The following is a 26,623-nucleotide window of genomic DNA, read 5'->3' as shown; positions in this document are numbered from 1 at the left end:
GCAACTATAGCTTTTCCATATGGTAAAAATCAACATTTAACTAGGAAGGAACAGAAAAATAAGCAGAAAGAGGAGTAATCAATCTAATTTCTCTCCATGAAGAGTTTTGAGTCATATATTGAATTTATCCTAAGCACATACCTGAATCTCATCTCCAATAGTACTGAACGACAGAAACTCGAAAGCTTCTACTTATTTCCTTCACTGGCCTGAATTCAAATCCTTTACTTTGTAGAATTTATGTCAATCCTAAAAAAAAAAAATATATCCAAACAACAAATGTTGCAACACGGTTTCTAGGCTGAAACTCATTTGGTTTTTACAATTAGACCTCCATTTAACAGAACTACTACACAAATATAAGCCTTATGTGCATTATGTTTGTTTCTTGATTTCTCCCTCCCTCCCTGCTATGGGAATGTGTTCAATCTCATGTTTTACACTCACAATACATTTGTTTAGTCTGCCATTTTTTTTGTCTTTTTCCCCAACTTTTAATCAGTGTTCATACCAAACAGTCCAAATAAATCCTCACACTACATTTAAGTTTTGTTTGCTCCTGAGTTACACATACTAGATAGTTTATCTACTAAACAGATAAATATCCTTCTGTTATTGGATCCAGATAATGTGTGCAATATGAGATATGAAGATTTTGTGCGTGAAAAATACATAGTATTATGGTCATTTAGCAAACCTGAGCCACTCTGCCCTCCCTCCATAGAGAAACTTGAGGAGGAAGGAAAATTGTCTAGGGAGTCTACAGTAGTACATGGGGTTTGCTCATCTGACAGACTTTCAGGACATAGTTTGTCAATGCACAGAAGTACGTGATTGGTAAGCAGCACACTGCTCTATAGAGTCAGAAACTGCTTAGTTCCTGTAAGAACGGTAATTTTACATCTGGTGTCCTGAAATGCCTTCTTAGCCGGAGAGAGGAACTTGGAAGAAAGTGACTCACACTGCCAGCTTTTGATGTGAAAACCCTCCCAGGAAGTGCTTGTGGAAGGAACATTGCTGTCCTCCCTCTGCCCAGACTCCATGAAGTCCTGTCCCTGAATGAAACATTAAAGCAGAATAACACTCCCAACTCTCTCTAATAGCTGTACGAGTTAAAAATGAAACAAACAAAAAACCCCCACCACCTCAAAATCCAACAATACTTCAAACTTCTGGTATGAAAGCACTGCTTTTAAAAACTGTATTACTCTTATAAGTATTGTCACCATCCAGTGACCATTGCTTAAAGATCTGTTTAGCTAGAAGTCATGAATGAAACAGCTTTGCCATGCAGGATGAAATGAAGACAAAAACCATCACCACCCCATTTAGCAGCGTGAAAATGGAGTAGCATTACACATCTAGTAGTTGAGGAAAGGTTGGCAAAAGGAATCACAACAATCACAATAATGCAAAAATGAACTCAAATTACATGGTTAGATCCGATAATAAATTTTTTTCAAAATTCCAGAACTAATACAGAAGATACTTATATAACTCACTCTCAACTTCAAATTATTACTCATATTCTATAGGTATACATGTGTGTGTGTATTTTTATATATACATATGGATGTATGTACTTATATAGACACATACATACATACACATGAATCCTTAATGTTAATTTTTAAGAACAGAAATTACCAAAATTTAACAAACCATGACAAAATCAATAGCCATATATCGAAAAGAAGCAGAGGACTAGAAAGATAACTAAGTTTAGAATGTTTTCTTACACAATTTGTTCAACCTGCACATGCCTGACATATAACAATGTTTCAATTCAGTTTCAGAAATAATAGATAGGGTTATACATTTAAGAATCAAAAGCTGTGTTTGTTACACACGTAATTTTCTTCTGTCAATCTTGAAATTTTTACAAAGACTGTTTACTTGAATCTTTTTAAATTCACCTGCATTGATTGATTGATGCAGTAACTTTTAAATAGAAGATCACTAATTGTAACAGTTACAGTTGAATTGTATCAGCTACAGTTCAGTCACAATACAAAATTACCCTTTACTCCAAAGCAAGTACAAGGGGTGCTTTCAGCACTAAGGGGCAGTTATTGCAAAATCAAAGAGAGAATTAATAGGGGGTCTTTCAATTTAACAGCAGAAATTTAATACACAGAGATCCATACATACTTTTTTTCAGGACTTAAAAAACTTCCTCATACTATGTTAATAAATACACATTAAGGTGTTATTATTTTTATAATTTCTTAAATTACAACAATAAAACATGGGCGATGTTTACATTCCCAAACATTTCTTTTATAACCTTTAAACAGCATTGCAGACTAAGTTAAAAAATATGCAGCCTTTTTTGATCGGTTTGCAAGTGATTCAAGTAACGTCTACTGAACAGCACCGTTTTTTGTTGAAACAGCTAAAACTTAAGTCTTATCTAGAAAAGGATGGCAGCATAAAACCAAGTATGTAAATACAGTTACACATTTTTAAATTCTTAGTGCATGTCAAAACACAAAAGCTCTTTTCCCACTCTCCTTTAAACTGGCATGTATGGCTTGCTGTGAGATGTACCTGATCTAGTCTGGAGATTGGTGTGCTACCTATGGTGGAAGCGTACTGTTTTGAAAAGAATTGTTACTAGGAAAGCAGTAGAACATTTCTTTTCCATGGCTACATTCCTGGGGATGCAAGATAGTCAAAACAAACCCAACTGTCATCACTAGCACACCGACAGCAAGAATCAGGCAGGATATGAGGTTATCTGAATGGTTCCATCGCTCTTTGGACAGCCTTAGATAACACGCTGTTGGGATGATAAAAACAAGTGGGGTAGCACTCAGAACTCCCTGTGCGTGGGAAACAACAATAGAAAAAACCTTCATAAGTGTGTATATTTACATGTGAAGAACAAAAACCTAAATTTTAAATGGTTGTGATTAGATTGATGCAACAGTAAAGCCAGATAATAGAGGCCTATTCCAGTGCTGCTATATGGAAAATTTTTTTCAAAGTCACAAATAACTTGCAAAAATATCTGTAAAACTACTTGAAATAATTCATATTTATTTAAATGCTTTTGCTTTGCTGATACAGAATAATATTTTAAATTGCAAGTACTATTACATCTGATTACCGGAAGTTTCACAGCTTCAGAAGTACAGTAACAGCCCAAACACAATAGTTCTGCAATACTGTAACTGACCTAAAATATTTAAAATCATTCCATGTAGGAGTCTAGATCTAATACTGCCTTACAAAAGTGGAAACACTGTATAGCAATTCAAAGAATTCTGATCAATTTTTATATTTACGACCTGATTTAGGTTGAGTTCCCTATAAAAGCAAAGCTCCCTTTGAGAGTAGAACTTCCCTTCCTACTAAAGATTCAGCTCCTCTTTAAACACTCTTATAGACAGGGTCAGATAAAAAGCACCTGCTTAAATGCTTTTTACAGTAAAGCCACTGCAGATTAACATATGAGTTACACACCAAAGGAGAGCATTTTTATGCAGAAATTTTGAATGTTTACTTTGTCACATACTTAAAAAACACTATGTTTCAACTTAATTATGGTGAGGTAAAATCCAGCTTATTGAATCTCTTTGCATTATTGTTTGTACAAACAGCCTGCTAACAGTGATCAGTACAGACATCAAAAATAGGTACATGCACGAAGTATCTTCTTCATAAAAAACGAAACTCTTAAGTACGTGAAGCAACACAAACTAGGATCCCAGTAAAAGAATAGCACAGCAAAATCCATGGACCCTTGATTCCCCTATGACTGAACAGTTTCCCTGGGGAATTACCACAGGGCAAACACAATGGCTTGTGCTTTGTTTAAAAAATGAGAAAGCAATGAAAATGTAAGCGAGTCAATGAAACAGCAGCAAATGCCACCTTGGTAAAGAGCCAAAAGGCAGCTCTTCTGCTGGACAGAAAGCCTGCTGAGACACAGATAATCTTTCTTTCATGTGTAAAGACTCTGCCTATTCATTTTTCTCTACTGATGGATATTGAAACTGAACAATCCTTCTGAGTGCAACAATTACGTACAATAAATACTTACAGCTGTATTGTCAAATTCTCTTTTAAAAAGGAATAAAAACAACCCCACAAGAAAGGAGCTACCCACTGAAATGTCTGGCTAGCAACTTCTATTTGCAACTGAGTCAAGCTCAAGCTATCAGCTTGATTATTGAGCAATTGCTTAGGCATCTCTGGGTAAAAATATTGTAAGGATGGAATGTGTGTTTTTGAGTGATTATTTTAAAACAATTCAATTCCAAATAGGAATCACACATAACTTATTAATGCTAGAAAGACTCACTGGCAGTTCTCTAGCGTAAATTTATTCTTAACATATTATAACATATAATAGATGTAAAACACATATATGTATTTAGACATATATGGGCAGACATGGTTAATTAGGTCAATTATACCAGTATTCAGACATTTGGCCAGAATAGGCATGTGTGTATGCGTGCACACATTTAAATACTTTTATGGGTATATGTATATACACAGGTGAATTTTCTGCACTTGTAATGTAAAACAGAGGGAAAAAAAGATGGGGAAAAAAAGTTGCCAACAGATGCCAAGAAGGTGGCAAAAATTTTAATCGAAACATGCATCCTGACCAAACTAATAGGGATATTGTTTATTTTCAGCCAGTTATAATTTGAAAAGGATTCACTTAGAAGAAACTATGTAGGTAGTTATTTTAAATAGAGGGTAATTGGATAGCTTATCTGAATATTCAGACCTGTTCTATAACATTAGTACTAAATCACTGCTATAAAATCACTCATTACTGCTCAGTTAGCAGATAAGCTGTACTGCAGATCAAAACAGCGTACATGTATCATAATGTGCATGCAAGTTCCTGTATCACATAGCATAAGGACCAACTCATTCCATTTTGTTCCATCAGTAAGCATATAATATATGGCTCAAAACTGTCAGTGAATGCATGGACAGGGATATAAAGAGGCAATTCTAAAATATTTCTATAAAGAAGCAAAGACTGCCCTTAAAAAACTTTCTCCACCTTCTAACTTTTATATCCTGGAGTACATTTCTACACGTTCTCTATTTATCAAAAATAGCTGACTTGAAATGGAAGGTAAATTGTTAAGACAATGTTTATAATAAATGTGGATTGGATTATTATTTTTGTTAACATTTCCTCACATTAAATATACTTTCTGTGTGAAAATCCACTGACTTCATCTGGTAAGCCTGCTTTGCTAACTAGCAGCCTAGGACTCAAGTAGACCACGTGGCGATTCCAGCCAACAAAAAAGCTACATAAATGTGTTAAAACTGGTCCAAAGCAGCGAGTGCCTTGTGTGGTCTGCCTGGTAAGCTCCATCTCTGCTATGAAGCAATACCAGACACAGAAATATTTACTGGCAAACAAAGCAGTCTCCTCCTAAAAATCATACACTCAGGTTATGAAATTACTTAGTTTTGCTCCCTAGTTAAGTCCAAAGCAGGGAAAAATTCCAGTTACTGTCTCTGTGGTCTCACTACTACTAGTTTGTTCTTTCTTCCCCCCGCCTATTTTTTGCCCCTTTGGCACAAGGCAGTCATTAGGATCTGCCCCAGTGTTTATTAAAGTGCCACCTTCATCAGAAGCGGGGAGTAGAAAAAGAAATGCCAGATTCAGTCCTAGAGTACAGAAAGGATGAGTATTTTAGTGATTTCCACTGCAGTTTTAATACATTTGGTAAGTCATAGCCACTTGCCAAATCTCCAGAACTGTTCTAAAAGCCCTCCCCAACCACAGGGACTTTACCTCCTAAACTTCCTTTCTTTTAATTATCCGATTTTGAAACAGTGAATAATCCCTTTTTTCCCCTACTAACATTTCCACTGATTACTCTGTTGAATTATGCAAGATTTTCAATAGAGCTGTGAATTTTTCAGAGTTCTGTTTTACAAAAAAGTGATTTATTAAATAAAAGAGTATACAGGTTCACTTACATTCAGCTCTAAAACTATTCCAAGGCATTCATATACTAATGATACACCAGTCGCCACAGCAATGATAACTACTGTCACAACAACATGGAAAACTGTTGAGAGGTTCCCATGGAAAAACACATTGGCAATCACCTGAAACAGAACCACAATTTTAAAACTTGATTTTGCTCTGTATGTTAACAAACAGCTTATTCTAAGTCATTCACAAACTAAAAGAATGGATGAGAGTATGCTGAACTTTACCTCTCTTGCTTCAATAATGCATCTTTACCCACTTCCAAAAATAATTAACAAAAAGCATTACTAAAACTGCAGAACACTTGCAAAACTGACTTAGTTACACCTGCAGAATTTAGGGTATGCTTACTTTCTTCTCATTTGCCCACTACAAAATAAAAGCCGATTACAAGTTTTTACTGAACAGATGGATCTCCTTAGATGGAGATACTTTAAAAAGCAAACTAGTAAGCATGATAAATATGCTATTTTCAGTTATTCTCAACATAAAAACAACAGTGGCATTTAAGCAAAACTTGGAATTTTAAGCATCCCTGACATTATTAATTATTAACATAATATTGGATAATGTTATGATAAATGTAATACAGTGTATGTTGCCAGAGTCTAAACATTACAAGTATTGCATGTAGCAGGGTAGGATATGCTGATGTTTACTACAGATCAACCATTTACTTCAGCTACAGTATATATTAATAATGTGAGAAAATTATTAATATATATCAACATTGTTAAAGGGAGAATGTAATACTTACCTCTCTAGTCACAAAACATTCAAGGGGGAAGGTGAGAATTACAGTAACTCCATAACAAAACCTTCCAAATGTAGCAAGGTTGTCATCTCTACAGTAGTTTTCAAATATATCTCCTGAGGCACAGCAAAATATCAATTAGTTTGAACTTCATGTCATTTGACTATTTACAAACTGAAGGATAATTTACTGGAGTAATCGAGAGTTTCTGATCCCTCTCCTGACATATATCAAGAAACTGTAGTTACAGTCACAAATTGCATCTAGCTTTATCCTGCTACTAGCAGTGTTTTTATTTCAAGTAGTGTTTATCTTTAAAAAAAAATATTTTAATATATAGACATTAGTTTGTCATCTGTTACCTTCCCCTTAGCACAGATTTTTATGAGATGCTGGTGTTCGTTGAAACAAATGTGACGGATTCAGAAAGAAAGCTTACATGTAAAAGATCTATTTCCTTTATAAATGTAATTCCTAAGAACAACAACAATTACACAAGGAAGACCAGGGAATTCCTCTGCAGAACTGCATTTCACTGATAGTATCAAATCATAGCTGGTAAGCTGCAGCAGAGAATTTCAAATATTCTGACCCTGAAAGCCCATTAAAAGCTTACAGATTGTTACCTAGCAAATCTTCTTACCTCTAACAACAAAAGCATTGGTAGAGAATTCTAATTATCATCTTGCTTAGCCTTTACCACAAAGAATCTGGAATAATGATCTCTGAGGCACAAGAAGACACTACAAGACAGCGATCAGATCTTTTCTAATTTACTATACTGTCTTATGATTTACTACTTTCAGGATGACTATGGCACTGAAGAAGCAATTATGGTGTACTTCAGAGAAAGCAAGCAAAAAATTTTGACAGGGAGAAAGAAGGTAAGATAGACCCTGCTTCCAGTAGTCATACACTGAGGGATAGCTGTAGTCAGACCTTTCTATAGTTGAAATATCTCAGCCAGTTTGCACTTGGTCTACCTACAGTTGCACCTAGGTCAGTGACTTATTCTGCATAAAGAGCACTGGAGGCAGGAAGAGGCCAGATCAAGCAGTAACACCCATCCTACAGTTCCTCCGTTCTCAACCACATCCTGCTGCGCATCAGGAAAGAAAGAAGCTTGGAAGCCTTCTCCTACAATTTGGAACAGAACTATTAAATAACAGAAAATCTGCTTGTTTATGAAATGTGTATTTTTCCTGAAGAAGCTAATGCACTAACCAAATCTATGCCTCGTTCTTTTATGCACCTTTTCCACTTCAACAAAATGATGTTAAATAGTATGATGTAACATTGATTATATATTTTTATACACATATGTATATTCATATACCCACAGAGGTGACAGTAGGATTAGTTACAGCAGAAAAGCTGTTGTAAAGATAGGAAACACCTCTAAGTCAGAGCTAGGATACTGTGTTAGCACAGACAGGAAAAGATAAAAAAGAATGTACAGAAATATATGCCGGGCACCCTGCAGAAAAATCAAGGCAATTTTTGTTCTTACTGCTCTCTCCTAGTGGACCATGTGGCTAAATTATGGATATTTAGTCCTCAGAAGTATTTTAATTATGGAAGTATTCAAAGGGGACTTTCACTGGTGAGGCTTACACTTGGGACTCTGACACCTATTAACATTTTGCTGACATCTTTGTACCCCATTTTGGTTGTTAGGTAACTATAAAAAATGTCTTAACTATTTTTGTCCAAACACAGTATGATTTTGGTATTTTTAGAGTCACTAATTAACAACGAAAGTCAGACAGAAAGGTAGAAATGTAAGGATTACAGCAAGCACCAAAATTGAGGGGTCAAGCAGTTTACCTTCTGTGTATCCTGTAAAAGTCATATATCCACATGCAGCAAACACAACGCTGATAATAACAGCAAGTGAGACAGACACATGTGTGACTTGAGACCAGTTCTTTAATGTGGGTTCTTCCAGAGACCCATATATTAAAAAGCTGTTATGGTTGCAGATGAATGCTGAAACACACATGACAGTTAAAGCAGATGTATGAATTCATGCATATAAGCATATAAAATACATTTACAGAATGTGTATTCCAAGGTAGGAGAGATACAGCACAGTGTGAATCCACTCATTAAACACAAACTAACCCCGAATGAGTGCAATGATAAATGGCTTCAATTTTTACTTAGTTATTTGATTTGATGAAGGTTTATATTCATCCTAGGATGATTTTGACTACCTTACAATGCCACACCATTTCTCACCTTCCACACCTCTGTCCCACCTCTGTTTTCTCTTCCTGCTCTTCTATTTCTTAAGAACACAACAGCAGTTCTGAGATTATTTTTTTATTATTATTTTTTTCCCAAAAAACTCCAGAGCCATTTGCTACTTTCAGACATCCTATGACATCCATTTTAGGCAGCAGCAAGCATTAGGAGGCCTTAGATCGTCACAGCAATAACAAGAATATACCAGATCCTGCAGGCAAGAACATATTTTAGAATGAGTGTGCCCAGGTGACCAAGAAGGCCAAGAGCATCCTGGCTTGTATCCAAAACAGTGCGGCCAGTGGGACAAGGGAAGTGATTGTCCCCCTGTACTCGGCACTGGTGAGGCTGCACCTCAAACACTGTTCATTTTTAGGCTTCTCACTGCAAGACAGATATTGAGGTGCTGGAGCGTGTTGAGATAAGGGCAACAAAGCTGGCAAAGGGTCCGAAGAAAAAGCTTTATGAGGAGCGGCTGAGGGAACTGGGGTTGTTTAGCCTGGAGAAAAGAAGGCTCAGGGGGGACCCTATTGCTCTCTGCAACTGCCTGCGAGGAGGCAGTAGGCAGGTGGGGGTCGGCCTCTTCTCCCACGTAACAAGCCACTGGACAAGAGGAAATGGCCTCAAGTTGCACCAGCAGAGGTTTAGATTGGATATTAGGAAACATTTCTTCACTGAAAGGGTTGTCAAGCATTGGAACAGGCTGCCCAGGGAGGTGGTGGAATCACCATCCCTGGAGGTATCTAAAAACATGTAGATGCAGTACTTAGGGACACGGTTCAGTGGAGGACTTGTCAGTCCTGGGTTAATGGTTGGACTTGGTGATCTTACAGGTCTTTTCCAACCTAAACGATTCTATGGTAGTGGAGGCAAGATGACACTCGAATGGTTCACTGTGAGAAATGGGAAGCAACAGGCACTCTCTAGTGAACATATACATTGCAGTCAAAGATTTTTCTGTTAAAGGTTAGCCAAGAGAACGCAGAATGATCACAGCCTCCTCAGTTTATCAATTAGACTAACCCTATTAGTGTAAGTGTTTTAAGACGACCTGGATTCACATGTCACACCGCTGTCTGCTACGGTGGCAACAGCCTCTAGGGCAGGATGGTCAATAAATTAATGTAAATGACTCAAACTCAACTTCATTTTTTTTCTGGAACAGCTTAACATTAATATAAAAAATTACAATTGAAAATATGCAACTTGTAGGTCCAATATATTATATAAAGTAATTTCTTACAGTTGATCCGAGTATTAAAAATACCAAAAAAGTTACTTACCGAATGACATCACCCCAACAGCTTGTACTGCATTTGATTTTGCAAATATCCATGCATTTTCTGATTTGGGTCTAAAACAGACATTTGTTTTAATAGATTATCCTCTTTTCAAGTATCAGTTATTAAAAATAACCTAAAATACTATGCCGTAATACAGGACTGCCAGTCAGATCTCCAGAACTCTCTGAAGTAGGCCACAGTGTCCATCAACAATAAGATGAAACTAGGGAGATACCCTTCTCACCCCCCTTGTTTAAGTATTTCTGCAATCAGTTTTTACAGCTAAAAATGTCAGTCTGTTTCAGTTTTGTAAATAAACTCTTCAAGTCATATACCAAGAAACAGCAACAAGGAAGGTAAAAGCTGTTACTGATTCCGACTAAGGTTATCTCAACCCAAAATCTCTTCTGACTAGAGGCAGTTTCTTCCTTTGAGCTTACACATGTGATCCATGCAGTCTAGAGATACTTTTTTCCTAGGCTACGAATTAAGCGAGGCAGTTTGCCCTTCTTTACACCTGTCCCACCTATTCCTCATAGTAAAGGGATTCTGTTAGTTCCCAAAGTGATAAAGTGTAAGTATATGGAGACTTCTATAATCAGGCACAAGTGTAGCATCCCCCACATCTGCTCCTCTAAGATATGCACACAATTTTGGACGTCAGGTAATCGTAATTCTTAGAGGAGGCCCACAGAAAACAGTCAGCAAACTTTGTTAAAAACCATTTGATGCATAAACTTCCTCTCTGAATAAAGAGCCAAAATAAAGGAAAGGAGAAGAACACAAAACAGCTTTTTCCAGAACTACAAGTTGCTAAAACTATGAAATGAAATTCATAAGCCAGTTCAATGTTTTATTTGCAATACTGAAGCACAAAGAACAGTACAGAGAAACCTATTCACAAAAAGTTGGCTGCTCCTAAGTTTCTGTTTTTATTTAGAGGGAAAGCTGCTGCCACCTGAGGCCTTAGCTGCTATTTTCCTACTGCCCTAGAAAGTAGTGTGGCACGCACGCCAGTTCTGTGAAGTTCTGAATGTCAGCTTTGTCTCTCCCTCTATCTGGTGATAACTAGCCCGTTTTGACAGCTGTAGTGGTATATGCCATGCTAGGTTCCATTACTTCCAAATGTTTAAACTCCTTCCTTAGAGGAGGAAAAAAAGAAAAAAAACGAAAGATATTGCTGTTTCCCCTTTCAGAACTCATAGACTACTATTTCTTGAGAGCTCAAATAGTCAATCCTTCCTTTTCCATATTAAAACTCCCAGATTTATAGTATCTAATTCATATTCAGTTCAGACTTGGAGCACCTTTTCAGCTCTTAAACTGTAGTTGCTAAGCTTAACTTTGAAGTACACAGAACCTGAGCATCAAATTTAAGCTCATTTTTTTTGTCCTTGTCCCTATTTAGTTTGACCTACATTCTTCTTAGCAACTCTTAGGGGAAGATTTTAACTGCTCCTCATAGAAGAACAGCGGTAGCTGTGAATATCCATGAATGACAAAAACAGCCAGCTTACTGCTCCCTGCTCAGTGTACAAAACAAGGCTACGCCTGCATGAACACAAAGTCTTTTTCATGCTGGAGAAGAAGTAGATGAAATGCAACGGAAGTGAACAGAAGAAATACATTTCTGATACAAAATGCACTTATTGACAGCTGTACTATCATATATAGTAGAAGCTGTAACACAAAGCAAAAGCTGAGAGGTAATGGAAGTGTGATTCTTGGAACAAAAATAATAAAAAGATTGAACAAGAAAAAAACATCCTAAGGGAGATCGCAGACAGGAAAAGGTCTCAGCTGAAAGACAACAGCAAGACAGACTGACAATAAGAACTCTCCATAGGAAGGTAATCAAGCCTAGTGATGAAGACAGCCTGGAGGTTAAAAAAGTAAGATTCTACTCAGTCTTCAGAATACTTAAGGGAAAGTATAGCATAATAAACATGCTAGTGAGTTTTAAAAAGTTTTGAAAATATTTGTGTTTATCTACATAAGAACAAGGGGAAATGAAAAGAACAAATGAACCAGGCAAACATTGAGCTTCCCTAACAGGGTAAAAGGCATTTCACATCCAGATCATGAGTAAGAGATGGGCAAATCTGGCAGTCTAAAAAGCATATCTTCTACTTCTTGTAAAATATTTCTTAAGATCCGTACTATCAAAAATCTCTTCTGTCATTTATGTAGAAATGCTGCCAAATATAATACAGCAGAGTGCATCAGAAGTGAAATATCTTTAAGGAGGGCAAGAGAAATATGCATCCCTGATCTCAACCCAGCTGGCAGGTAGGAAACACTGACTGAAAAAAGAAGCTTTTTTTCTAGAGAGAAAGCAAAGTCATATGTCTGACAGGGGAGCTAGGTGCAAACTGGCGGTTATCAAAATAATCCAGGAACACATGGCAGATTAATTCGAGTTTAATTCAATGATTTAGACAGGAAATTAATTGTAAAATTTCAATTAAATTCTATTCAAAGGTAAAATAGCTTTTTAGTTTTTGTTTAAACTTTAAAAATCTAAAGATACTGAAAAAGTTTATAGATGCTGAATATAACATCAATCAACATAACTAAAAGAAAATGAGTAATGCTCTCATCAGCCTTGAATTTTATATTAATCAAAGCCATCTTGGTTGTCAAGGAACACAGACAAGACAAAGCTGTATGTCAGTCCCACTTAGTAACAACTGTTTTAACTCCTCTTTATTCCTTAATGAACTACTTAGCAGTTCCATAAATATATGGTAGCTTAGTTTTATTTTTTAATTTCATCACACATTATGTTTATCTCTGCTTACTACTGGATTATTTATATGAAGGAAAGAATCAACTTTCTACTTTAAAGTTATTTTCCTGAACCCTTGGTTTTTCATCCCTGTGATCAGCTGCCAGTTGAGTAATTCTCACATCCTATTTATGTGTAGCAGATGCTCTTGAAGTTTTTCCTAGAGATTTATGTATTATGCAGACACTGGCATCGTGACATTCTTTCCAAAAGAACACCAAATTAAAACGATCCAATTTTATAAGCTACGTAAAATATTGCTTTTTACAGAAGTGAATGTTAATCTTTGAAGCACAAAGTTATTTTATGCGATATTAACATACTGCACATTTAAAGTTTGAGATAATTCTAACTCATTGGTTTTGATCACAGTAGAAAAATACCCAGCTATAAGCAGGTGGAAATAAAGTAAAGAATGGATCATCAAAATGTACTTTTATCCAACATCTTAAAACTCTGGGTCCAGAATACTAGATTTTATCTGCAGGTTCATTATGTCCTTCAGGCAACAATAATCATATGGATGATATTAATTGAAAGCAAAATTGGAGGGGGAAAAAAAAAAAAAAAGTACTTCAGTTTCATATTTGTCATAACAGGCAATAATTTAAATCAAGTAATCACTCATCATAAATACATTTTTTTTATTCTTGAGCACTAATAAGAAAATAACATTCCTATAATGTCCCTGGAAAACCTGCTCCACTCCCAAAGCAACTAAAAAAAAAAACCAAAACAAAAATGCAACACTCCAAAGACTTTCAATTGCTGTTTTTCAGCCTACAGTTTCAAGTACATCAAATCATATAAAAATAGTAATAATGTTGTTGTTTCACTGATGGGCTACCACATCACAGAAGGTTTCTAAGAGAGATAACATTCTCTGTTGTCCAAATAATAGATAGAGTTTTCAACTAGAACATGCATTGCATTTAAGTAAAACAACAGTTTTATCATTCCCAGATAACCTTCTTGCACCTCTCAAAGGGAAGCAAACTTCACTTTGAAAAATCTGAAGGTAAGTAAAAGCTGATTACTAGCCAGGGAGTAATTATCAAAGCGAATAGATTTCCAAACGGGATTCCAGTGGTACCTGACCTGAGTCCAACACTTTTGAATGTATTCAGCAGTAACTTGAATGATGGAACAAAAAGTAAGAAGCATCCTCAACAGAAAGTATGAAATGTGCAGTTCATACAATCATGCTAGAGAACAGGGTGAAAATAGAAAAATCATTGGTTGGTAAATGGAGAAATCATCTAATAAAGCAGTATTCAATTCTGTAATGACAAATCCTACAGTTATGCTGGGGGAAAAAGGCTTCACGAGAACAGGGCAGGGGAACAACAAGCAAAAAAAAAAACAACCCCAAACACACACCCAACTTCATGAGAACAGAGTAAAAAGAAAGGAAAAATTGCCAGCTCACTGTTGTGCAGAGAAGGGCTTGGTGCTTCACTTAGACTGCAAACTCAAGGCATGTCTACAATGTCATGCTACTTTTGAGAGAGGCAAACATCGGCAATCCCCAAAAGAGGACATATAAGATACATCAATCTTTCTTCTCTGCTCCTCAATGTGAATACCACAGGCAGCTGGGGCACCACGATCTCACTTTCATTTGCAGAGAACTTAAGGCAGCCATTGGGAATGATCATTAGTACAGGAAATGACAAAGAAACACTAAAGGAACTGTGTGTGTTCAGTCTATAAAAAGGATCACCAAAGGGGATCAAAGATACAGCTCTTTAATGTTGTTTTTTCAATAATTTGAAAAAGAATGAACAATTTGCTGTCCACATCCACTGTGGTTATGCCAAGAAGCAACCAACACCAAATGCAGTAAGAGACACATATAGGAAGAATTCATAAGAAAAGGCTTGTTAAGAACTGGAATGGAAAAATCACTGAATTGCCAAGAACAAACTAGATAATCAGCTGTCATCAATGACAAGCACACAATCCATTCTGCTGTGCAACAATGGTAGGGATTAAGTATTCTCTCTGGCCCATCAAGTCTTTATCTAGGATTGTACAAATTATTTTCCTATACAATAGATCTGAGAACTGAACTTCATAACCATGATTTTTTTAAAATCTCCTTGAAAACCTCCAATTCTACTCTTTTAATAAAGATTCACAATAAATTTATTTAGTTGTTTTATTTGATATAATACTGTGATGTGACCCATATGAAAATAATCAGTGTTCTTCATTTTTACTGAAAAAAAAAAAAAAAAGAGATGGCAGAGCATTATACCATTAACAAAATATTAGAAGGTTTTTAATACTTGAAAGTATATGTCTATTTCTAACTGTAAAATACAAATAGTAAAAATAGACATTGATAGACTGTGAGAAAAAAAAATCTGATTAACAACTTGCTAGATGCATTTTTTAAAACAGTAAGTGTGAAGGCAGAAATGGAAGTCTCTAAAGAATTAAGTAAAACCAAGAATCACTCAAACCTCAACATTATGTCTTGTAAGAAAAAATAAAACTACGCATTCCATATTTTTCAGTGCTCCACAGCTGTTGAGAAGAAATGTTACCATAGTAACAAGGTCATCAGTAACCATTATATATAGCTTCTTCATTTTTTGACAGGGAATTTTGTGACTATTCTTTCAAATACCCCTTTAACACACAGCATCAGAAAGATGGTGGGGGGATGCCCCACACTGTTTCAAGTGCATCGTTTTATGGATGATAGGCAATATTATCTGGTACAACTTTAGAAACTACTATTCTACCCATCTTCCTAGCATTAAACATTAATACCCTGCAATTAACCCACATATCTTACCAGTAAGACAAATGAACGATCGTGCGTAACACTGCTAAAACAGTCATGGCAGAAGAATTCACTGCTTACAGAAACATTAGAAATACTATATAAAACTGTCCCAATAAATAAAAAAGCACATTCAGAAACAGTTTGTTGTCTTTATTAATATACATATATATAAAATTATTTAAATTATAAGGACAAATGCAAACTTTCTAGGCCATTAAAGAAAGATAATAGATTCATAGCACTTTCTTGCCATATAATTATAAAAATCTTGCCACAACACACACTCATTTATACTAAATTGTCTAGAACACTCCAATGTCCAACGTTAAATACTGCTTTCAGAGTATGAGTGCTGGAAAACAGTTTTGCATGCTTATATTGTTGCTTTCTCAAATGACAGAATAAAGTTTTTATTATTGTGTTCTCTTTTTTAATGCCATTATTTGTATTCATTTTTATTATATTAATATATGAACAAAATGAGAAGTATTACTAAGATACTATCTATTTTAAGATTGTAAATTATAGGCCATCTGACAATAACGGAAAAAAGTAAATATTTCTCAAAAGACAGACAACCTCACATGCCCATTCCAGAGCCAATTATTCTACAGTTTTTCTGAATTTATGTGCAATACAGGAAAAATAAAAAAGATAAAGTGTTTTAGCAGTTCATTTTGTATTACTGTTAATACAGATTTATTCTTTCAATTATCTATCTCTCCCAAAACAGCCATGTTCCAAAACTATGCAGATATATGTAACAGTGAAATAACATTACATACAATCAAAAATTCACTTTGTGGCAATTGCAAGAGTACTCACACTTGTGGACTGAATGTTACTGTTCTCACCATCACAATACACAGGATGACAATGGTTAAAATCAAAGAAATAAGAGATATCTGTAAAGGTAAAAACACAGCTTCATTCAGTAAGCTGCTGAAAGGTTGTCCTCTTAGCAGCATAATCTATGTGGTTTTTTTTAAAGAATAATTAACAAACAAGTACAGTTCTAAATATCACATAAAATATTTATAATTAGAAAGCTTGTGTATTTCATCATCTTTTAATTTGTTGCTCTTTTTAAGTAACCAGCCAATTCCAACTATTTCTCTAATTTTAAGTGATATTCCCATCTAAATATTTCTAATTAATAGTGCTCAGCATTTCAAGATCAGGCCTATAGCACCCAGTGCTTTACAATATGTGAGTTCTACTAGCAGTACATGGATAAAATCCAGTGATGCATAGGGAGGCAAGAGTTTTGCTTAAACTATTCCAAGTTTTCTCAATATTTCTTGGGGCAGAAGTCAGTCTGAACTTCTAAAATACTTAAGATGCTCTAGCCAAATGTATTCAGTTCAAATATATTAAGTTATGACTAGCACTTTTTTTCTAACGGCATACACAAAAATAAACAAAAAATCAAATACTATTGATTTACCTTTCCCAGTTTTGCTATGTCTCGATATAAAGATATAGGCAAGGTAAAGATGATGGTGGTAAGAAGAATTATGAAGTGACGGTCAGTAAGCACATTATCTGGTCCAACTAAAGCACAAAAAAAAATTACGTCTCTTAGAGACTAACATGAGGAACAGATTAGTTACATTTGAAAGGCTAGGAGTAACAATCTCTGATGTTGACCAGGCTTTTATCCCCTTTACTCAAGCCAATTAACACTGAAATAAAGACTAGGCATTAACTAACCTTGAGGAAGCCATACACAGCATGTGCATAGTCACAAGAATTCTACAGATTCAAACCAAATGCATAACATAGGGGATATATCATACCAAACTTTGAAAGTCTGGCATTTCTACATATAGATTAGTATTAATTTCCTTCATCGTGCCTGGTCCATGTTGGCAGACTGCAAGTAAAATATCCTAGTACTACTTTCTGCCATTTACTCTTGAGGATTTTTTGACACTGTGTGTTGACATCAATTACTGTGCTGTTGAAGATAAGCAAATTCTTAAAGAACGATCCTAAAATAAGTTAATTTTGAGGCTTCTTTTGAGCACCTCCTTTCTTGCTGTCAGCTGGCTTCTACTTGTAAAATACAGATTACCATGTGAAGGCAACAATGTCATAATATTCCCTGCAATCAGTAGCATTTATTTGTACAACCAGTGTTTTTTTCAAGCCAATTACAACTTAAACCAAAACATGTCAGTTCCAGTCAGGCCACCAGGAACCATGGGCTTGAATGAAAGCTTGCTGAGTAATTATGGCTGGGAAGTGACTGCCAACTGACATGGCAAGTCTGTGTTCAGTTCCCTCTGTTCTGTGGGAGATGGTAACACTTTCCCCACTTCCTTCCAGGCAGGCATTCTACTGGCCAGGTGAAAAGATGTGTCATGCTGCTGGTTCCTGCTATTACTTAAGTCATACTTCATATAAATTATTAGATATTCACTGTCACTATCAACCTGATCAGGTATGCACAGAACAACAGTGTGACAGTTAAAACTGCATCCACACCTTGTAGGCTTCACCTGCTGAAAATTATAGTCCACCTGTGGAAATCAAACAGTTCATCCACATACGAATTTCCATATCACTGCAGACACTTCTTTTAATTCTATTCCCCAGTGAAGAATCTTTTAACTTAGCTGGCTTTGTGCTAAAGTAGATGGCAAAACTACACACAAATTGCTCCACTGATTCTGCTGTGAAAACTTACAGCAAAGGAAGTGTCCAAGTGCATGAGTTAAAGAGCTCAAAAAGCCACACCTGCTTTTGTAGTATCTAAGAGAATTGAAAGTTACATATGTAGTTCATGACCAACTATTACAGATATGCCTAAGTAAGCATTAAACTCATTATATTATTTGCAAGTCATCCAGTATTATTCACTAAAGTGCTGTTTCAGTAGTCAAATGATTATTATAGGAAAAAGCTAAAAAAGATGACAAAATATGATGACCTTGAAAATATACCGCTGTGGAAGACGCTTAGTATTTCATCAAAGCATGTGGTTTCTTCACTGACACCGAGTCCAATGATAACCAAGGTCTAGGAGTCATAGTTTTCATTTGAGAAAGACTTATTAAAAAAACACCAAACACCACACCAAAAAAACCCCCACTCATACAGATAGGCTTCAAGTCCTTAACTTACTATATTGAAGTGTAATTTAGAAGCAAAGTAACAGGTAAGCCCTAAATACTTAGGCTATACTGCTACCCAATACATTTTCCCCATTCTGAATTTTTTAAATGCATCTTACCTCCAGGAATTCTCTGAAAAACTTTAGTTAAAGTGTCTCCTGTTATTATGTTGTAACTGATCATAGCTAAGAAAATAATTTTTTTTTGTTAGTACAAGTCAAATACGAAATATCAACATTTTATACACATTTTGTAGACTTCAGGATTATATACCACTGTCCCTCTTGTACAAATTCTGGATAGCACCAACAACTTCTGTTTCAGGTTTAAAACAAAACAATAATAAAAAAAAAAAATCTCTAGCACCCCAACCCACCTTTTTTAAAAAAAACACAGGTTCAACCTACACAAGCCTAACAAGCAAGGCTGTTGTGCTGACTTGCCATATAACCTTACTCCCAAAGAGGAAATCTAAGCTTCTAAACACTGTTTGTTTATAACAGCAATTCTTTGCCAGTTTATTTTCAAATTCTTGTTTCTATTTAGTAAAGCTCCAGTGTTAGTCTAATAATCGGTCCTGCGAATAAATGCACAGAACTTCCTAGCTCATGTAAAGTCAGCAAACCTTCAAACCAGAAGAAAGGAATTAAAACCAGAATAAGATATCAGATATGCACTTCCATTCTTTCCACTCATTAACAAAAACTGTGGCCTTAACATTCATACTTCATTCTTATCTTAATCTACACTACAAGTGTGTATATACACATACACAAAATACATTTATATACTCATGGTCTTCACCATTTAGACAACATATATATAGGTACTGACCTTAAATAATGCATAAATAGTCACTGTTATGAAATCGTAAGTCATAAACACTACGTATAGAAATAAATTCAAGTACGTACATAGGCATAACTAGTTCCTTGGTAAGGACCGAGATCTTTACAATTCTTTTCCATATTCTCTATGAAGTAGTAAGTACGCTCTTTTTTGAGCCGATATGTGTAACATCGTTGCCTGCGGTAACAGTAACTTGACTCCCTTAAAAAATCTCAGCTACCTGTAATCAATTCAGGCTGATTATTCCCAAAGTAGGAGTTTTGATCTGTGAATGTGGTCACCAAGTCCAGCCTCTTGGCACATCAAGCAACCAGTACCTGCAGCCCCATGTGTGAAAATATCAAGCTTATTTAAGATTTGATTTAATTATGCTACTACTGTAGGAAACAGATTCAGAATATCACTTTGTTTTAAAACTTCCAGTCCTTGCTGCCTAGATTATACCTGTTCTTTTACTATTTCTTCTTCAAAGAGGTCTTGAGTGCCCAATTTCCTAGTAGCTCATTGGATATGAGGCTGAATTAATGCTTCTGAAAAGCAATGACAGCACATAATAGTCAATCAACTTCTGATCAGTGGCTTCTCCAATCACAGTAATACTATATCTTTGGAAAAATATTAATTCAATATACTCCTAAAGTCACATTTTCCTTTTGATTCAGGCACATTAACTTTGTGCTCTGCTACTCATTCTACAAAAGAATCTGCCCTTTGCTATTTCTCATGGCTGCTTTTGTCATTAATTTTCAAGTGTGTGATCATGAATCTCTTTGCTATCATATTTCAGTTCATTTCTATTATGCTGGTACTCCATCTCATTGAATTCTTCCTCAGTTATTCAGAACCTACCAAGTAATTTTTAGTTGTTTTTTCTTTTTTTTTTGAAAGCAGAAAGGGGCATATACAGTATATTCTTGACAGAGTTCTTAATATTTAACCAGTGAATGAATAAGATAATGTGAAAAAGCTTGTTATTTATAAAACTTAAATCATCTGTATTTTATGTGATCTTACCAATAAATGGATATAAAAATTGAAGAGTTGAAAGAACTAGATAACCTACAAGACCATATGTTTTTCTGACCAGCTCTTGATAGGTGTTGGTACTGGAGAGGTTTCCTCCTTTGATCAGTAATATAATGGAATAATCTGTTAAAATATAAAATTACTGTTAAAGACAGCATGAACTGACTTGTAGTTGGTTCATAGTTGGTTAAAAAAAAAAATAAATCTTTAAAAAGGAAAAGAGTGGCATTGGGAAGAACAAGGATGAAAAAAAAAATTCTCAGAAGGGATCCCAGTCCACCAAACCCAGGAGTTATAGGTTCATACTGGAAGGAAATTGCAGCTTTCCCAATTAAGGACAGCAGAATCAGACTGATTTTCATTGGTTTCCGGTATGGCCAAAGGGAATAGGAACTGTAACAAGCACCAAAAAAGGAAAATTAAATTAATAACACAGAGCTCCTGAATGATTGGAGCATTTTATTTTATCCTGAAGGGGGGTAAACTGCAAGGGACTACCTATGTCATGGTACTAGAACTCTCAATCACTTTTCTCAGCTATATATTTAAGTTTGTGAAAGGTAAAGCCTGGTTAATATTTTATGTCTTTTCCACTGTTAACAATATTATAAATATTTTAATGGAATACTTTTAAAATAAAACATGTAAAAAGTGATTTAACTGGAAAACTATGAAGCAGCGTGCCTTGAGACAGAGCTGATATCACAGGCAGAATTAGTCCCAGATTGGGCTTCGAATTTTATGGAGAACAGTTCTGAGATATTGGTGTTACATCAGGCTATGCTTTAGTATTCATTTAAGCACCATTGGATTTTCCAGTCCAGATTAGTTACAGCACAGAATTTATTACCTTAGTGCAGATGTCTTGCCAGAGAGTAGCTAGACCTCATCTATTCCTCATCTGGCTTTCACTTAGCTTGTAATCTATGCTGCGATAGGAACAGTTCTTTTCTGTGAACATTATCAGTGTTCTTCTGGGAATGACTATAATTATGAAATTTCCACAGCCTTTCCAAAGGAGATTTCTACCATTTGTTAATATCAAAGCCAATCCAGAGATTCCCATGAGCATATGCAATTTTTACACTATATAAACTTGCTTATGCTATAATTGGGAGCAGACAAAACCAGAAATACATAATTGTTCATTATCAATTATGCTGCATACCGAGCTGATCTTGAGCAAGAAATATTAGGTCTTTGTAGCAGGGGATCTTAGACCCAATAAACTTGAAAAATATTTATTGTTAAATGACCTAAAATTGTATTTGTCTGTCAATCTAGGACTATATACAGTAAAAGTTAAAAACATCCCCCAAAAGGAAAAGCAGTAAGAATTCGCCAAGTATTCAGTAAAAACTACACAAAATAACTACTAATGTTTCATGCTTAGCCTGCACTTTAAAGGCTACCAGTCAAAAAGTTGTAACTATAGTTATAACTTGCTTGTGCAAGATATATTGAGCCACATCTTTAACATAATAAAACGCTGAGTTAAATTCACAGGTTGTAACCCTATGGCTATGAAGTCTTCCAAACATTTAGAAATGCAAAGGACAAATCAGATTTCCTACAGAAAAGTAACTGAAATTTCTGAGCTATGTTTAAGATACAATTTCATTAATGTATTCCGCCATCAGCCATAGAGAAAATTTTCCATTCATAAGGAACATATTCTTTAAGTCATATGACTCTCCAGTCAAACTTCAATGACTTAGACAAAGCCTTAAACGATATTTTAAGCAATGAAAAGCATCCACTGCTGCTCTGCATACAAGTAACAGAATATGTACCATTCATATTGACTTGGTTTGTTATTTTAAGACTTGAATCCACAGAGTCTTTACTAAAATTCTCCTTTGATGCCAATGGATTCGCTTACATTTAAGTTTATTTACCATGTGATTTCAAAACTTTTCCCTTTTTGAAGGTAAAACCATTCATTTTTTTTAAATGAATTATAATTAAGTAAAATATTCAAAGTCATAGTACAACCAAAGGTTTTAATTCTGTGGTATATTAAAAAAAAAGTGGTATACAACCCACCATAGGATCAGCCTCTTAATTAGGATAAAAACAGTGGACTAAAGCAGATGATTGAGGCACAAATGAGAGCTGTTTTTCCAAATGTCACCTTGACCTAGTCTAAGTAACTAGGCTTTATGAGAATAAAAGCACACAAAAAGCAGCTTTGTATGTTGTACAGTGTAATTATCTACTGCTATTAATCTACTCAAGGGATTAGTGAGGTAAGGAAAAAATTGTCATTTTTATTGTCATAGATATACTTGTTCAAGGTATTGTTAAGCTCAAGATCAGCTGAACATTGCAAGACTAGCTTTCACTTTACAACAGAAACTGCTTTTAGAGTACCTGTGATATAGGCAACCCCAAATAAAAGCAGTACTCCTAGTGGAAAACCAGCTTCCTTCATTGAATATGGCAGTCCTGTAAGTAAGAAAAGAAAAGATTATAGAAGAATCTTTGCAAATACTTATTTGTGACAACCAAAATAAAGAATTCAGATTAAAAAAAATTATCAAATCTTCCAAATTGGACCAGCGTGCTTAATAACCTCAGAAAGATCACTTTCAGTGAAGAAACTGTTGCCCAGGTGTGAAGTTCAGCCCGCATCTGTCCAATCAGTTCTCTGCGGTCATTATGGCAAAGAGTATGTAGGGTATTTATCATTGTGAGACATAATCTCAGCTGACACCTGTGCATTTTTGCATAGTAAGCAAATAGAGAAAAATCTTTAGAAACAGCAGCAGAAAGTAAGACAACAGTGTTATTCTCCACACTGGATAGTCATGCATGTATAAACAAGGCTGCACACAAGATAGTGAAGAAAGGTATGTTTACCTATAATCCCTGATCCTATGATAGAGTTGATAATGTTGAATCCAGCTGATGCCAGATCACTGTTTCCTCCTTTATTCCTGGGTTTCCTAAGGAGGGCTGTTTGGTCATCTGTATCTACCTATTTCAGAAAGACAATGATAACATTATACATGAGAAAATAGGTGAGGACAAGTATTTTACACATAGCCTATTCAAGATCAAAAAAAAATTGTCGTAGACTGAGATTTGTAGTTATTTTGATAACTAAATCCCATTTTTTTCCCAGTAAGAAATGAAAGGGATGTTAGGCATCTAATTCCTGTATGTCTGACCCATAATCTGTCATGAATTCTTCTCTGAAAAAATTAAGTGGAAGGGCAGAAATGTATACAAACTCAGAGGCAGGCTGTTAAACAAAGAACTTTTTAGTTATGTTCCAAAGGCAGACATGTGATTCAAGTATTTTTGAAATATTTTAGCTAATATGACTGATAAGTAAACACAGACCTCTGAATCAGGGGAATGAAATAAATTTCAAGAGTTACTACTAAAGTATGCCAACATCTGATGATGCTCTAATTTAAGGTTTTATTCAGCATTTTAAATATTTCTGTCACCCAATGGTTTAGGTCATTATGAATAGTTAATAACACTATGAAATTGGTTAATCCCAGAAATTTTCTGTGGGAAGGTCTGGTACAAACCAAAATTCAAAGCACAATTTGTAGCCAGTAGCTTCAAAAATTAAAGTTTTATCTGCAAAAAGCATTTCTTCATAAGCATGCCATGGCCCTCTCCTCAGGTCACCACTCTGCTGTCAGAGAACATTTTAGAATCATTCATTAGCAGGCCAGTATTTTAAATCAAGTCATATAATTCAAAAGAGGAACACGCATTTAATGAAAAAAATGCTTGCCTGTGTTCGACCAAAGCAAAACATTGTGTACTTACCATGAAAATAAAGAAACTATTTCATAGATGCAGGAGCCTACTTAAAATATATAGCAGGTATTAGAAACTCGGATGCTTGTCACTACTACTCCTAGAAAAAAAATTAAATGACTGATAAATCTAAGTCATCTGTAGATAGTGGTATAAGCTGACAAGCGAAAGTGCTTTAAAGAGGGCTACATATTTAAGGAGAACCTTTAATCCTTAAGCAGTACTAACATTATAAGCCTAATAGTGGGTCAGATCAAAGGCCAGTATAGCCTGGTATGCCATTTTTGAGTGGCCATGGAAAGCACCTAGGAAGAGTTTAAGAACATGAAAAATAGTTAGCAAAATAGTTAGCAAATAATTTTCCTGTCCCAGCTTTCAGCAGTTTGCATACCCCAGAATTCCCAAAGCAGTTATGTTCTTGGTGCATCACATCCCTTAATAGATTGCTCCTTAAATTTGCCCCTTTTTTGAAATCATGTACGTTTTTTAAGCTTCTACACTATCATATGGTAAAGAATGCCACATCTTAATTATACATTATATGTAGAGACAGGTACTCTTCTTTGTTCTGAATCTACCATTAAATATTTCCACCTGGTGTCCCAAATTTTTTTATCATCACAGACAAACCAACCACCATTTCCTACTTACCTTCTCCATATCACATGCAATTTCATACATAACATTCTCCCTCAGCTGTTTCTTATCTAGACTTACAGGTGCCATGTTTTATTTCACTACTGATTTGAGCATCACTGTCATTCTCTCCTGAAATTTTAATCCTCTCTGCTACTTGCAGCACAGTACACGTGAAATTGCACTGAGCTAGAACAGCCCAATTCCCTCTTTCCAGTTGTTACAAGAAAATGAACACAATGTGCATTTTACAGCCTGAAGACTCTGTTATGAACCCTGGTCCTTTTCCCATTTGGAAGAGACGTTTGAATTGGCAAAAAGGATGAGAAAGGGCAACAGAATTCATGACACAGGTGAAACGGCTCCTGTGCGAAGACTGGCCCGAAGACGGAGGTAACACCTGCTGGGAGGCCTGCCAGGGACAGCGTGCCAGGTGGCGGCGATGGTGAACAGGACGGGTTTGTGCCTGGCCAGGTGCTCTCCCAGCGATGGGATGCAGCCCGTGAGGTGGCCTGGGTGGCCACCATCGCACTGACAGCGGCAGGCTCACCAGGAAACAGGGTGCTCAAGTTCTGGTCTTCAAGCAACACCGAATTTTAGCTGTGCCAAGCAGCCACAGTTCCCCTACCGCACGAGAACAGGGCCCCTCAGGTTGCGTTTTTCTTCCCTGCGTGGTACCTGCGAGTCTTTCTTTCTCATACGAATTGCGGGCGAAAATGAACGGAGATGAAAGCGCTATGGCTGCTGCCAGCGCAGCCGGGCCGAGGCGCCGGGCCGGGCGCTTCCCGCGGCTGGTGGCTACAAAGCCCGACAAAACCGGCCACGGCGCCCCCGAGCGCTGCCCAACGTCCCGCAGAAAGTAAAGGCGAGTCAGGTGTGTGCTGGCGGGCTCGCTGGGCTGCGGAGAGCCCCTCGCCTCCCCCGTCCCTGCCGCCGCCGATCCCAGCCCCGGTACCTGGTGAGCAGCGGCCGTCCCGACGCGCTCCATCGTCAGCTGCCGCGGAGGGGGCGCTGCCCTCCGCTCCGCTGCGCTGCCGCGGGCCGCCTCCGCTGCCTGAGCCCCGGGAGATGCCCGGGAGTGAGCGGAGAGGCGCGGCGGGCGGGCGAGGAGCGGTGGCAGCGGGGCCGCGGCGCGGGCTCCTCGCGGGCGCGCTCGGAAAGGTCCCGCCGCGCTCCCGCGGGTTTTGCCCCGGCCTGAGCCTGCAGCCCGCGCCCGCCTGCGCCCCGCCCGCCCGCGCCGCCGGCGGGGCCCGCAGCCTCGGGGCCAGGCGCCGGGAGGCGCGCAGGGGCCGCGGGCGCGCGGGCGGTGCCTCCGCGCCGTGAGGCGGCCGCCCCTCGCCTGGGACCTTTCCGAG

At 36.8% G+C, this 26,623-nt stretch overlaps 1 protein-coding gene across 1 annotated transcript; it reads right to left on the bottom strand.

Moving 5' to 3' along the window:
- Positions 1–1,441: 1,441 nt before the first annotated feature.
- SLC38A11 (solute carrier family 38 member 11) lies at positions 1,442–26,478 on the bottom strand. Its single transcript, XM_055719459.1, has 12 exons — positions 26,224–26,478; positions 23,712–23,829; positions 23,223–23,297; positions 20,838–20,972; positions 19,094–19,159; positions 17,303–17,409; positions 16,681–16,760; positions 10,271–10,341; positions 8,568–8,729; positions 6,744–6,856; positions 5,971–6,102; positions 1,442–2,825 (listed from the first exon to the last, which is right to left on the bottom strand). Exons 1-12 carry the CDS (start codon positions 26,254–26,256, stop codon positions 2,580–2,582), a joined length of 1,338 nt encoding a protein of 445 aa, XP_055575434.1. The 5' UTR covers positions 26,257–26,478; the 3' UTR covers positions 1,442–2,579.
- Between the last annotated feature and the right edge of the window lie 145 nt (positions 26,479–26,623).

This window comes from Falco cherrug, chromosome 8 (assembly GCF_023634085.1).
Source record: "Falco cherrug isolate bFalChe1 chromosome 8, bFalChe1.pri, whole genome shotgun sequence".
NCBI classification, from domain to species: Eukaryota; Metazoa; Chordata; class Aves; order Falconiformes; family Falconidae; genus Falco; species Falco cherrug.
The sequence above is the reverse complement of the archived record's forward strand: the minus strand, read 5'-3'. Positions and strand labels throughout refer to the sequence as shown.

Bases quoted from the DNA above. Each gene is read 5' to 3' on its own strand.
- SLC38A11 (XM_055719459.1), bottom strand. From the start codon at position 26,256: ATGGAGCGCGTCGGGACGGCCGCTGCTCACCAG. The intron at 23,830-26,223 runs GTACCGGGGCTG...TTTCTGAAATAG, and splicing joins GGACGGCCGCTGCTCACCAG to GTAGATACAGATGACCAAAC. The intron at 23,298-23,711 runs GTAAACATACCT...TCTTACTTACAG, and splicing joins CATAGGATCAGGGATTATAG to GACTGCCATATTCAATGAAG.